This window comes from Argiope bruennichi, chromosome X2, assembly GCF_947563725.1.
Source record: "Argiope bruennichi chromosome X2, qqArgBrue1.1, whole genome shotgun sequence".
NCBI lineage: Eukaryota > Metazoa > Arthropoda > Arachnida > Araneae > Araneidae > Argiope > Argiope bruennichi.
The window spans coordinates 71,033,638-71,048,768 of record NC_079163.1 but is presented as its reverse complement, the minus strand read 5'-3'; the positions used below and the strand labels follow the sequence as shown (position 1 = coordinate 71,048,768).

Sequence of the window (15,131 nt, the reverse complement as noted above, 5' to 3'; positions counted from 1 at the left end):
TTTATACCGAAAAATTTATAAGAAATTTAATTTATTAGAAAGTGAAAAAGTTAATGCGCATCAAATGCATAATTAATGAAGAAATAGTTCGCAGATTTATTCCAAAATCTCACTCATCGGTTTAATGACCATGTAGAAAAGAGTAAAATCCTATTACATTTGTGTGTCTGGAGAAAAGAAACTATCTCGACACACACACACACACAGTATAAAGCCGCTGTGAAATCCAACTGAAACTGAATTTCTATTTATTATTATTAAATTCACGACATTCGAATTGAATAAATGTTCTTTTTTGTCATGAACATTTATTATAAATTTATATTTGTTGAATTTTCTTAGAAATTGTTTAAAAATCATGTTTTTATAAGTAAATAATTTGTACCACAAACCTTAAAATAATGAGAATTTTGAATAAGAATTTTATTTACTTCTTTCAAAGCACGTTTAGATTTAGCTGTACATGTTGCGGTATTTTACAATGTCTTGCAACTGCTTCGATGAGAAAAAAAAATTGTCTCTCTTCTTTTCGTGTCTTGAACCGTTGATAACAGTTAGAGATATTAGTTGAATAGAAGTTGAAGGGACATAGTGATATAAAGGCAACTACATTACCCCTCGGATATGAATTTATGGAGTTCAGCCTACTTTAACCTCTTTTTTCACAGATGTGGATGCATCATGAAGTTACAGGAACTTTCTAGTTGGTTCTAGTGTAAAAAGTAGAAATTGCTCTCGTTTTCTCAATGGTTTACAGCCAATTCTTTTTAACACAGTTATCAAGATTTTATTTGCGAAATGTGCACATTTTACTTAGGAGGTTGAATGCACAGGAAAGTCGAGTTATTTATTCTTTTTCTAGAGTTACGCATAGCAAAAAAGCATTAAACTTGAAATATATATATATATATATATATAGAATGGTTAAAAAAATATATAGTTCTTTAAAAATATTTAATCTTTCTTTTTAGAGATAAGATTTTTACTAGGTATTCGGTGTTCTTTTTAAAATATTTGTTGCTGATGAAACTAAAAAAAAAAAAAAAAAAAAGTACCTATTTTACATAACATAAACAAAAAGCTCCAAACACCTTTTATTTATTTATTTTTTAGAATGAGATGTTTGTGTTAAATTATGTGACCTCTTAAATTTGCTGAAACAATTTTTGAGTTGAATATTAAAACTAATAACGTATTATACATAGCATGTATTAATTTATAATACATATGCATGTTTAAAGAGAATAATACTTCCGAATTTCTAAAATTAAGTTTTTTTTTTTTTTCATAATTTAGTTAGAATTCATAATTTATAATTTAGTTAGAACGAAAGAAACTAACGCATTCAACAACAACAACAACAAAGTATAAGAGATAAAAGGTTAAGTGAGTGGCTTTTAAGTATCAATAATGTGGCTTTAATAACTGTTAATATTCCCATAAATGGCTTCACGTTAATAAAACTCCACCACTTAACTAAGAATAATTCATTTTCTATTGAATAATAAATTCTATTCATGTGATTTTTGTAGCAAAATAATAAAATTTTCGTAATTTTTTTCGTAATATATGTTGTGATGACAGCTATTATATTATTATTATTGTATTTAAAAAGATTCTAAGAATCCATAAAATATGTTCTAAGAATAATGTATGAAGGTTTCTTTATGCTGATTTTAGAAACCTTATACTGAGAGAATTCAAATAATTAAATATTCCTTGTTTGTTATGGAATTTCTTTCAAAAAAAGAATTCATGTTTTTTCTTTCATTTAAAAATACTAAATTAATACGAAAATCAGTTGATGGCAAACAGCGAAATTAAAATTATCATTTCACCTTTTGGTTAATATTCATTATATTTTATTATAAATTACGTTTACATTTCTTAAAAAAAATTTAACATGTACAGAAAACTATCGAATTAATTCTCTTAATTCTCATATTCAAGAATGGAGATAAATAAATATTTATGTTAGCTGAGAAAAATCGCATTTTTAATTTTTAAAAAACTACATTTGTTAATATCTACACTTCATAAACGTTGCGTTTTGTTTCATACATTATACCAAGAGATACAAGCCTGCCCTAATTGAGTTAAAATGTATCTGTGTACATATGAACCGTGATTTGAAGAAACAGTCGGGAAGGTTCTTTAATGATTTTATTCTTCATAGTTTCCATCAAATTTTTATCTTTTGTCAAGATTCTTTTTGTCTGAGCCAGGGCGAGGATGGAGCTGCATACCGAGTTGGAAGGCAGCAAGTAAGAAATAGAGACAGTGAGGAAATATTCCGAACTTATAAAGTTTCAGAATATAATGCGTCAAGATAACATTTTGATTCAATGGGAAAAATAATAATTCGTGCAGTTAAGAAATGAAAGTTACGACGAACTCGGAATTGGAGCGATTAAAAATTATTTTAAGAGCATAGATTAATTAGAAATTATTACATGTATAATATAATATATGAAATGGCATTGTAAGGAAAAAAGAGCATATGTAGGAGAATGACATTTTTATTCTTTTTCTTCGTTATTATTTAAAAACTTCAATTTTTAGGAAGCGTTTTAAAAGTTTTTCTTTAGGACCGTAAACATTGGGAGACGCAACATTATGAAGGGCAGAAAAGTGGAAAAAGAAAAAGAATTTTGAACTTAATAGTTTCAGAAAGGAGTTTAACTGAAGTTAGGCCTGGTGGTCATGTCTCAGTCTCGGGATTGGAGGGTTCCAGGTTCTAGACCCGACGAACTTTCCTGTAAGCGCGTCTGTTGCACGTTAAATCCGTCTGGGCCAAACGTCCTCCCACTGGTGTGGTGTGGTGTGGAAGTTTGGAAAAGGGGTGCCTGCTTAGGTATCGTCCTCATCATCTAACCGCGGTTCAAAATTACGAGGTCCGTACGAAAATAGCCCTATTGTTTCTTTAAAACGTTAATATAACTATATTAAACTAAACTTACACATACCTTGTTTTTTTTAGAACCAAGTTTTTTTTACTACATAAATAAATATTTGATTGAAATGACAAATCGCCATCAAGAAGAATAACCAAATTCTGTCGAAATTATTTCTGAAAATATGTTCCTTTAAGAATTCTTCTGTATATCAGTTGTACAAATAGCGTCACGTTCTCATGATTTATACCCAATAAAATTCATAGGATACAACATTAGACATAATGTTACTCGTTTTAATAACTTCTATTTTTATTTTTATTTTGAGCATTTACCAAAGTGCAATTTAATACAATGTATTCCGCAATTATCACCAGTGCCCCGGCACAAGGAAGAAAGGATATATAGCATTATCTCAAAACGTATATAATTATCATTAAACATTTCTATTCAAGCGGCATTATTGCATCAAATGCTCTGCTTTGTTGAAATGGCTTCTGAAGAGTATGTAATGAAGACAAACTTGGAGTGTCTTTAGCAATATCCAAAGATAATGCCTTATTATAAAGTGAAATCTAATCAGAAAAGATTCTTGAGGCTTGCTAAAAGTTCGAAATTTGGCAAATGGAGTCACAATCAAATGTCAAACATAATTACAGGCTATGTTGTGTTGTATGAACGTGATGTGAAGGAAGTGTTAACATTGTAACCATAATGGTTGTTTATAACTACATTCTTTACTTAATCAAAAATGGTATGAATAAAAACGGGACCTTGCCATGAATATCTACAGATTTATTACATGCCATATGTTAATGTATATCAAAACATATATGAGATGATAATTTTATGCATTAAATGCAAATTTTCTAATTTTGTAGAAATGAACTGTAATTTCTCTAACGATAGTAACCTTCCTACTGCTGATGTGTTTCCTTCTGTTGACTTTATGAATGACACATTTTGTTCATCTTCCAGCTGATTCAAAAGTTCATCAACGACACATACTATGACAGGTACGAAACCGCTGCAGGTGACAACACAGTAACCTTCATCTTTTCCATCCTGGTATCTATCTTTTGTGTCGGTGGTATGGCTGGAGCTCTTCTCACAGCTTTTGTTGCAGAAAGGTTCGGCAGAAGAGGTGGACTCTTGTTAAACAATATATTTGTCTTCCTCGCAGCCATTTTCATGGGCACTTCTAAAGCCGCGCACTCCTATGAAATGCTAATTCTTGGCCGTTTTTTCATTGGATTCAATTCAGGTAGGTCTCCTTTACTTGATTTCTACAAGAAATGCAGTAGTTGTTGATATCAAATGAAACTGTTTTATAGATTCATATAATTGTAAAATTATAGAATCTTTTCTATAACAATGAAATAATAAAAAATGCAATATAATATAACAACATGGATAATGAGGGCATAGTAAAAATATATTTCTGCATGTGGAAACTTAATTCATATCACCGATGATGTCAAAATAGCCCCGTTTTCCTCATCTTTACTGTTGGCCATTAAAATTGCAACACCATGACGAAAAGCAAATACAAAAATATATTTATCGTATGTAAGCAATATGGCATGAAGACAAAATGATTTTATTTGTAAGCATTTTGGAGGTTTACAAAACTGCGAAATTAGTAGAAACAGCTACCACTCTTGGCAGTTGAAACGGCCTTTACCCATAAGGCATGGTGTGGATCTGCGATTGGATGAGAAAAACGAACAACTCATTCCATGCTGCTTCAAGTCTATGCCACTCTTCATCAACCATATTAGCTGGAGAGCCAGTCTCTTAGCAACCCATGACCAAATGTTTTCAATGGGTGATAGATCTGGAGACCGTGTAGACCAGGGCAACAATTGAATATCCTGTGTACCCAAGATGGTCAGAACATGATGTGCAACATGAGGGCTTGCATTATCTTGTTGGAAGATGTAGTTTGGAAAGCCTCGAAGATAAGCACTACCACTGGACGTAAGATGTCAGAAATTTATCGATCTGCGTTCAAATTACCGTCTATCCGAACTAGAAACGTGCGTGTCGTATAACCAATGGCTGCCTAAACCATCACACCAGCTGTAGGACCACTATGCCTATATCGAATGCAAGTTGGCGACGTGCGGTTTCCTCGGAGCCTCCAGACACGTGTACGACCATCAGCATACTGCAAGCAAAACCGGAACTCATCTGAAAAGAAGACATTGTGTCATTCCTGTATCCAGCTTTACCATTCGGCGCTCCAGAGTCACCGTCTCTCTCTGTGCTTCATTGTCAAGATAAGCCGAAATAATGGTCGCCGTGCTGACTGTCCATACTGCTGCAAACGTTGTCGCACCGTACGAGCGGTACTGGGTGTGCTGCAAACATGCTCATTTCCTGACTAATTGTTTGAGATGAGGTTGTATAGTTTTGTAGGGTCGACCTTACAATTGAGGACATTGAGATCCTGCATGCCGTTCAGTATGACCCTCAGCAATCCATTGATTCCATATTTGCATGACAATGGTTGGATTTTGACTAGTGAGTCAGGCGATATCACGGAATGATAATCCACCCTCTCGATAGGCCGTTACCTATCGGGAAACCTGTATCGGGCCTGCCTGTATCGAATTCCGACACTTGCTGGTAAGCATTTCTTCTTCGTATTTGAAGCACACGATATTCTGAGCAAACTCCAACCTCATAAAGCGCTTTCCGAGTGAGAAATCCACAACACAATTTTTTTCCCATGCATTTCTTCAGATGTCGTTTCTCACTCTTGCGTCGTCTAAATGCTTTGAAATACTAATCATTTGCATATCCCAACCTCTTCTTCCTTTCATGTGACTTTGACGTTCGTCACATCATTCCTTCCTAGTGTTGCAATTTTATTGGTCAACAGTATATTTTTCAAAATATTCGTTCTCCTTCTTGTTTGTTGGTACTGATATGCTTGCATTTTGCATTACTATAAAAGTAATTGTAATGGCAGTTCAACGTAAGCCTTCCGAATAATGTAGTAGAAATAAGCATTTTATTCCATAAGTTAACGGAATGACAATCACGCTTCATGGGAAAATGTGCTGAAACTTTGCTTGACATACGTCATACTGTAAGTGTCTCATACCTTTCATTTAATTACAGCATTACAAAGTCATGAGGATTTCTGTTCATGAGGAACAGTTCTGGCTATCAAATCTCATAAAATTGCAAGACACAATTTGTAGCAACACGTCTTTCCTGATAACAAATGCCAGATCATGCAAGTCACTTACATATTTTGTTTGTTTTGTTTGTTTCTTATGGCACTTGCCACTGACAAGCCCGCTGTTACGAAGACAGCGATTTAAGCCTGAGGGGAACGTCTCTTATTTTTTATAGCAGCGCCAACTAGGGCCAAGAGTACGACTTTGCCACTCACGCATCATTCATTCGCTTGCACAACCCCTTTTTACAGGAGGGCACATTCACACATCTCACAGATAGAACAACAGAAGAACAACCATGCCCAAACCGGGACTCGAACTCGGGACGCCCAGATCACGGGGAAGACGCGCTACCCCTATGCCAGGACGCCGGCGCTTACATATTTAAAAAAAAGCGATTAAAAAATATCTATACATACTCCTTTTGATGATATGAAATGTTTTGCAAACTGTTTGAAATAACTTATAAAGCATGTGTGTAATGGACATTTTTATACTTAATAGCAGCAACGTGACTGAAAACTTGTTAACAGTATATGAAGGATGATTTTTTTTTCCATCAGTCATTCTTTTTGTGAAGTTTAAATGCTTTACCATCGGTTTTCCTTTTCTGATGTCAGTGACAGTGAAAAGGAAATTTTTCATGAAAGGATAAAAAAAAAAGAAAAAAATAAAGTATCGCTTCAAGTAGATGACATAAATTCTATTGTGAACTTCCATCACCTTAGTATTGTTGATATTAGATCTTTTATTTAAGACTAGACAATTTAGCTCTTTGGTTTGCTGTTTATCAGTTTTTCTTTCATATATTTTTATACGTTTTTCCTTTTAGGTCTCAATGCTGGGCTGGCACCTATGTATCTGGCAGAAATCTCTCCACTTCATCTCCGAGGTGCAGTTGGCACAATATATCAACTTGTAATTACCATATCGATTTTAGTTTCTCAAGTCCTAGGTCTACCTCAAATTCTAGGCACAGAAGACCGATGGCCATTTCTTTTCGGTAATGCTTTTTTCAGTTCATTTCTTCTGAATAGCTTTGATTTACCTGATATTAGTAGTTCCTTCTCGTGAATTTTCAGTTTTGAATGAAAAGAAAATTTTGAAAATTATAGCATTACTAACTCTAAGCTCCATCATAAATTGAACCATACCAACAGTTAAGGGTTTAGAAATATATGATTAATTGACCATTTATCCAAATTTTTCTGTTATTTGAAGAAAAGACATTACATGGTTTGTTTTTTTCACAGTCCCCATTAATTATGTTAAATATATTTCACTCATGACCAGTTTGATTGCAAACGATATTCCTATCTATTAGAAAAAAAAATTATACTAAAATAACAAAGTATAAATTAATATGGAAAAATTCTAGTTGTCAAATTCTAATAAAATCTAGAAGCATTTCTGAATCCTATTGAAACAAGAGAACGTTCAGTTGTGTGCAGTCACCGTTAATTCGACTGACATTCAGACCTTTTGTTTTAATCTGTTATTATTTTCATGCTCTGTTTATCAACATTGAGAAATGCCGTTCAATCAGTGCGTCAAATAAACTGAACTTTGAACAAGGCATGCTGAACATGAACTGAACATAGAACATAGTGAAGGCATACAGAAATTCAGTTTCATAATAAAACAAACGGAAGCTTTTTTTTTTAGTGAATTAAATTTTCGAGGAAAATTTGTGAAATATAATATATTGTTGAGATTTTTTTATTCTTCGTTTTTTTTATGAAACTCTACCTTGAATAGGTAATTGGTTTATTTTTAATCAATCTTTTTTGACATCCATGATTTGATATTTTTAAGGGGTCTTCATAATAAACATTTCTTTTGATAGAATATGTACTACACTAATGTAATCATGGTCTTCTGTACTAGGGTACACTTAATTGAATTAAATCTATTGAACCTTTGCTACTGAATTTAGCATTTGGTCACTAAAGTAGAATATACAATTTCGGAAAATAAACGCGCATTTTTTTCCCGTCTCTATGCTATGAAAATATATTTATTCGTCTCTGTTGATAAATGGAAAGGCAGTTCTATCGTTTTTTACTTTAATTTTAATTTGTGCTATTATTTATTTATTAAATTGCTACACTTGGCTGCCATAGGATTTTGATTGTATTTCACTTCAATTATTTTTCTTAGACATAAGTTCATGCTTCCGTTTACAAACTATCTTGAAGAAAAACTAAATTGTCATAGATGTGTAAGTCTTGTTTTTCTAATATTCTTTCAAGTGCTCTGTTCGTTACTCACATGTACTTTTTCTAATGGATACCATTCCCATGAAACCATAGTACTTATAAAATTGTAATTGTCCGGTTCAATTTTCACAATATTGTAACTTCGCTTTTATTTTATTTGTCATACAAGCTACACAAATATTGAACAGAGGCCTTTTTCTTTAGCTTTCAACAACAGAAAGAAAATCACGTAAATATATATTCAATAAAACAATGAAAAATGTTCGAATTTAGGCCTAACAATGTAATCTACCATGGGGAATTAGATAAAAACAACTTTTTAAAAGTAGCCAAAATGCAGAAAAAATTTTCACGACTATTAAATTGGTATCAATGAAAAGATAATTTTCTGAATTGTGGGATGATGAGAAATCAGTTTTGTGCTATAATATTTTCGGAAGTCATGGTTAAACAGACGTCAAAATTTTGCTTAATATGTAATTAATTTATAATTTTAATAAATCGCTCAGAGGTGCACATTCTCGCGTTCCAAAGAATATTTGTATTAAATTTGATAACTGTTCGTCTGTCCTCACACGTTCGACTTTATTATAAATAGACATATGAAATAGAACTTTTCAATAGCGTTGTCTTTTCCTGATCCTTTCATATATTGGCGATTTAAAAAAAAATTATCTTCATTATCTGCAAAGGATGTTTGCTTCAATAAAAGCAGTTGTTTTTAAACATTGCATTAAAATATATCAAATGGTTTAATATAGCCGTTTAATGCTTCGTTGGCTTTTTTATTATTTATACATATACCTTAGATTCATATATACATTAGATTCATTCATTCGGATTTCACAACTAAATGAAGCAAAAAAATCCAAAAATTCATCTAAAAAAGCAGCTCAATTTTCTCTAAATTCAGAAGCGAGCAACCATTGTTTGAAAATGTAGACAACCTTGATATTCAATTAAGAATCCGTCCATCAATTTCAATCAGGAACTCATTCCCTGCCATGTTTCTCATTATTGGTAAAAGTAGCGTTTCATTTCAAAGATACGATTCAAACGTCACATTTGATTTTAATTGGTGAACACGTCAACAGAACTTTCTGTTGGCATCTGTCACTTACTATATTTGTGCATTGGATTAATAGACAATGAGCAGAATCGAGTGATCAGTTTTATTATTAAATTAAATGTGAACTAAACAGCTTTTTCAATTCATGGTTAGTAAATTCTTTTGAATTTAAATATTTGATTTATCTGGACTTAAATTAAGGTGAGATATTAAAAATAGCAAAAAATATGCATATTTAAGATGGATTATATAATCTACAACATATATATTATGTTCATATAAGAAAGAAACAAGTTATCTCTCAGTGACAAATATCTTCGAAATATTTTTTTATGATCTATAATCGCAAAAGAGCAGCCCCCCGCCTTGTCATAGCATCCAGGATAAACTGAAGGACACACATCGCCATGTTAGCAATCTGATAGGAACTATGATTATGACATCGATATCGGAGGAAGCAAACCAAACACTATTACTTTACATGCAGGGGAAGCGAGAACAAGCTACCATACCTCTTCATCCTATTTTTATTTATGGTTTATAAGTAGAGTATGTGAGCTCGCGGGAAAAATGATCCGTTCCCCGATAGCATGAAATGCTTGTTTTTTTTTATCATGTACCTCACGATTTTGCAATTGGTATAAATAATTATTTTAAACCTTTTAACGAAGGTCATAATGACTTTTCAAAAAACAATAGACTTTCATAACAAAAATAAGATGTTCGTTTATTGAGAAAGCAGTTAATCTGGCAGATCTTGCAGTTTATAAAAAATGAATTATCCTAACATAAAATTACCCCCCCCCCTTTTTTTTTGTTCCATATGAAATACTAAAACAGTATTCTGAAATAACTTGCGGAATTAATAAACCAAATTCTTTGTTAAAAAAAAATCTCTCGAATTGTACATATTTCTAAATTTAAATGTTTCCATTTTCCAGAAAAACTTAAATTGAGTCATGAATAAACAAGGAAGTCGTTAAAAAAATAATTGAAAAATTTAGTCCATTAAATCCATTTATTTCCCCTCTTTTTTAAGAATCAACCCCCCTGATTCCCCATTCGAGGGTTGATTATGTATTCATTGGGGATGTCAAAAGGAAGGAAAGAATAATCAGACTTAACAGCTGACCCACCCCACCCAGTCTGGGTTTAGGGAAAAAAGGAAATGAATGTCCAATCAGCACTCTGAAGATTCGTCAAGTGTATTCTGTTTATACAAGATTTAACTGTATTACTCCAGTACACTATTGTGATTCCCTATTCTAGGGTTGACTCTTAGCTGATGTATTCTTTGGTGTTGTCCAAAGGGCTGACCCATCCCACCCAGAATGGATTTAGAGAAAGAAAGTAAATGCATGTCCAGTCAGGACTCCGTAGATTCTTCAAGTGGAGTTTGTATATACAAGAATTAACTGTATTACTGCCCCACTGCCACTATTGCATTTCTCTCTTTGAGAAAATGCATAGTGCAAATCACAACGCTCAGACTTTCAGCAATTCCTATTCTTCGAACATACTGCATATCATGATATTTTCGTCACTAATGTTAAATCAGAAGATGTTACTGACACTAACATTTGTATCGAAAAACATCTTTCTCTTTTTTGAGACATTGTCTTTTTTTTATACGTTTTGATAAGAATTACGTTATTGACACATGTTTTATTTCTTATTTGCATTTCATTTGTTTCTGCAAATGAAATGCAAAGAACTGTTTCCCAAGTCAAAAACTGTAAAAATATAAATATATAAAATAAAAATAGAACATTTTTCAAGCCAAGAACCGTAAAGAAAAAATTTACAAACATTGCAGCTCACGTTTCCACATTTTCTTTTTGACTGAGTAATCAAAACAACAACATTTTATAAAATAATATATCATTTTATCCTATAATTATTATTATTTATTAAATCAAAATATTTCTAGAAATATGTTCTTAGTTTTATTCTAGAAATTATGTATGTTATTTCTAGAAATCTTTCTTCATGTTATTTATTCTATTGCATTTGTAATTATTTCGTTTCATTTTGCATATTGAATAATTGTTTCAAACGATAATCAATTCTCATTTAAGTTTTTAAAATGATTTAAACGTATTTACTAAACTGCTTCATCTTCGCAGAATCTTATGATGACAAAAGTCCAACTGCCATACCAGGCTTACGGAGGGTGTAAATTGTAATAATTTCTAATTAATTAATTATCTAAAAATTATTTTCTAATCCCTCGAACTCCAGATTTACGGTAACTTTAACTCTTGAGTTACGCGGACAGTTAATTTTCTCACGGTACGGATGCGCCATGTCTTTCAGAAATTATATGTTCAAAATTCTTTCTCAAGGTCTCTTTTTCCTGCTTTTTGTTTGATATGTACGCTGCGCCGCCCTCGCCATGGTTTGGATTTAAAAAAAATCTCAATAGTGTATAAGAATGTGACTATTTCCTTAAAATTATGAGGGATATTAATCCTTAGAATTCATTGCTGTTTTTTCAAAGAATGTTTTACACGAATGCCTTTCAAGAATGTTTAATGTGTGTGTGTGTGTGTGTGTGTTTGACTGTATACTTCGTCTTTCTCTCGAAAGATTGTTTTTTTTAATTGGAAAATAACTTTAATAAGAGCTAGTACTTATACTTCTTTAACAACTTATTTAATGCTGCCATTCATTTTATGTATCATAACCTTTTTAGAATTCGTTTTATGTGCCACAACCTTTTTAGTTCTGAATGTTTGTCTTTTTCGAAGAATTCCATTTCACGTGACCTTTTTTGCTCCTTGCAATCAAAAATGAAAACTTGAGATAGTTCTCAAATTTTTTCCCATCTGAACTCCCCATTCTGTGTTCACATTATTAAAGTACAGCTTTTTCCTTCCCCCACCCACGCTCTAAATGAAAAGAAGCAGGAGATCGAGGATTTGAGGATTTTTGAGGTATCAATGAAAATTGCTAAAGTCACTGAACGCTAACAATGCTTTCTTTTGTGCCTAACTCATTTTCTGTAGTTGAGGAATGCTACCTGCTTGGATTCGAAAATTAAAGAGGCCCTTTTCATTTCAAATATGAGAAATAGAAATTTGATTCAATCATTGTGAAAGCATTTTGATAATTTAAATAATACCCCTTGCTCTTTTTAATACATTTCTTTCTTCCAAAGAATTAAAATTTGAAACTCACATTTCATAAAAATGTTAAGAGCTAGTTGTTTCAGAGCATAAATGAATATTTGAAATGTCTCTTAATATAATAAGGAAGAATTTTTTCTCCTTTTAAAATTATAACAAAAGAAAGTACTGAATCGGCCTTTAAAATGTGTTTTTCTTCATTCCAGCTATGACTCTAGTGCCATCTGTATTTATGTTATTCACGTTGCCGTTCTGTCCCGAGTCGCCGAAATACATTCTCATCACTCAAGGAAGAGATGTCGCAGCACAGAAAGGTAACGTCAAAACGGCTATGCAATTAATTTTAATGCAGAAATCGTGTACAGTCTACGATTATGATGTTGTGAAATATTTTTCCAAATTTCTTTTAACCCTTACTGGGGGGGGGTGACATTTTGGGACTGAACTGGGGAGGTGCGGTCTAAGAGACCGCACTTTCCTTACGCTCAAATTAAATTTTCTAAGGAAAGTATTAGAATGAAAATCAGCCAATATATTTTGAAGATATTTTTCTTGATATATAAATATGTTTTCGAAATTTTTCAAAATATATTATTATTGGAAAAAGTAATTGCATTGGAACATGCATTTTCTTCTCGAGTTACATGTTACAATAAATAATATTCTTGAAAAAACGTATTACTTTCTACTTTTTAAATATTTATTTTTCCAGTGTATAAAGGTATATTGAAAACAATATAATGGAAAATTCAACAATTATAATGGATAAAATTGACCCTTTTTTTATCTGCTTGTGTGACTTTCGAAGTACGGTTTTCGACGGAATTTTAAACATACAGGTTAGGTACTAGCATAAAAATCATCCTATAAATTCTGTAGATATTTGGTATATTAATTGGTATATTAATATATTTTATAAATTTTTCAAAATACATTATCACTAGAAAAATTCATTATGTTTGAAAATACATATAAGAATCAGTTGAATGCGAAATTTCATCTATCTTCTGTGCCATTATCCTCACCACTTAAATCACTTTCTGTTTAATTTAAAAGTCTCTGGAGCTCTGCTTCATAAGAGGATCAGTAAATTGGATGATTGATATTTCGAGAGCTAAATTTCAGAGCCATCTGCCAGAACTTGTATAATACTGGAACACTAAAAGGAAGGTACGGTCTCACTGACAGAAAGAAACAGCTGAAATATTTTTAAAAAGTATCCGCTGAAACCGGTTGAAAAAGTGCATGTTTAGTGAAGGTCACGAAACAGGAAGCTACAGAGTCAATTTACAGAGCCAATTAAGCTAAAAATAGAATAAGGGTGATCGAAAGTCCATCATTAGCGGTCTGACAGACCGCAACTCCCCAGTTAAGGGTTAAACTAAAAAGAAAATTGTCGATTGAAACCAGTTGGGTGGATATGGCCTTCAAGATTCCTTCATTCAATCTATAGTCAGGGCGAGGATGATCTAGTGATATGGTCTCAGCTTTGGGTTTGGAAGGCGAAACTCGGTTCGGAAGGTTCCGATTTCACTGAAGATTTTCCGTGTAAATGGGCCTGGCGCGTTAAATCCGACGTCCTCTTTTTGGTGTGATTATAAAACCTAAAGGAGGGGTATCAACTGAGGTGCCATCTAACTGAAGTTCCAAGTCAGGAGGGAGGTGGCTTCCAAACATGATGTTAATGTAACAAAACTAAAACTGGAACTCCAATTGAACTCGTAGGCACCATATGATTAAAGATCACTTGAGTATCATCTGTAAAATAGTATTCGTGCCATTTTGAAATCCCATGGGGTCTTAAGTCGTTCTTTTGTTTTAATGCATTCTTTTCTAGAGTTGCCGATTAATAAGTGGTTCTATATTTCACATCTTATAAACCTCTTCGAACATCAAAATGAAAGGAAAATTAAAGGAAGGAAAAATTAAAGTTTTTGACCTAAAATTTGATACATATTTGGGTTTGTATAAGGTCATGGATACCAGCATAGTTATGTCTTTTACATAATAAAAAAGAATGCATTTATGAAAAAAAATTTCAGTATAACATGGTTTTAAAAATTTACCTGAAGGCATTAGATGTAATCTAGAAATACGATATTAATCCATCAATTTAAATTGTACACATCATTCTTGGTCATTTTATGAGCAGCATAAAAGAATATTTACCGAATATTTTATTAAATTAAAAGCAAACATAAATATTTTGTTTCAGCTTTAACTTGGCTTCGGGGAACTATAGAAGTTCATGATGAAATGGATGAAATGCGAGCTGAATATGAAGCTATGAAGCTTGTTCCAAAGGTGTTTTTATAAATTTCATTTCCTTTTTTTTAATTTTCTAAAATGAAAATTTTATATAATGAAATCATGACTTATTCCTGATACTTTCAGGTCACTCTTCATGAAATGTGGCATAATCCTGTGCTACGTACTCCTCTTTTCATATCAGTTATGGTGATGTTGTCTCAACAGTTGTCTGGTATCAATGCCGTAAGTAGATGCTTAACTATATAACTAAAAAAAACTAAAAATGTTGTAGCTGAAATTTACCAATTTCTGTTTTTATCAAGCATATTAATTTATTGTAAAATTTCTATTTTGGAAGTTTATATAATATTCAAAACCAA

General features: G+C 32.2%; 1 protein-coding gene across 2 annotated transcripts in view; it reads left to right on the top strand.

The window, feature by feature from the left end:
• Positions 1-15,131, top strand: part of LOC129960929 (solute carrier family 2, facilitated glucose transporter member 1-like) — a 78,252-nt gene that overhangs the window by 50,714 nt on the left and 12,407 nt on the right. For both annotated transcript variants that reach the window (XM_056074678.1, XM_056074679.1), the window contains exons 3-7: positions 3,873-4,158; positions 6,918-7,088; positions 12,708-12,815; positions 14,717-14,805; positions 14,896-14,994. In XM_056074678.1, coding sequence (XP_055930653.1) covers positions 3,873-4,158; positions 6,918-7,088; positions 12,708-12,815; positions 14,717-14,805; positions 14,896-14,994 — 753 coding nt within the window. The remainder of the gene's footprint in view (positions 1-3,872; positions 4,159-6,917; positions 7,089-12,707; positions 12,816-14,716; positions 14,806-14,895; positions 14,995-15,131) is intronic.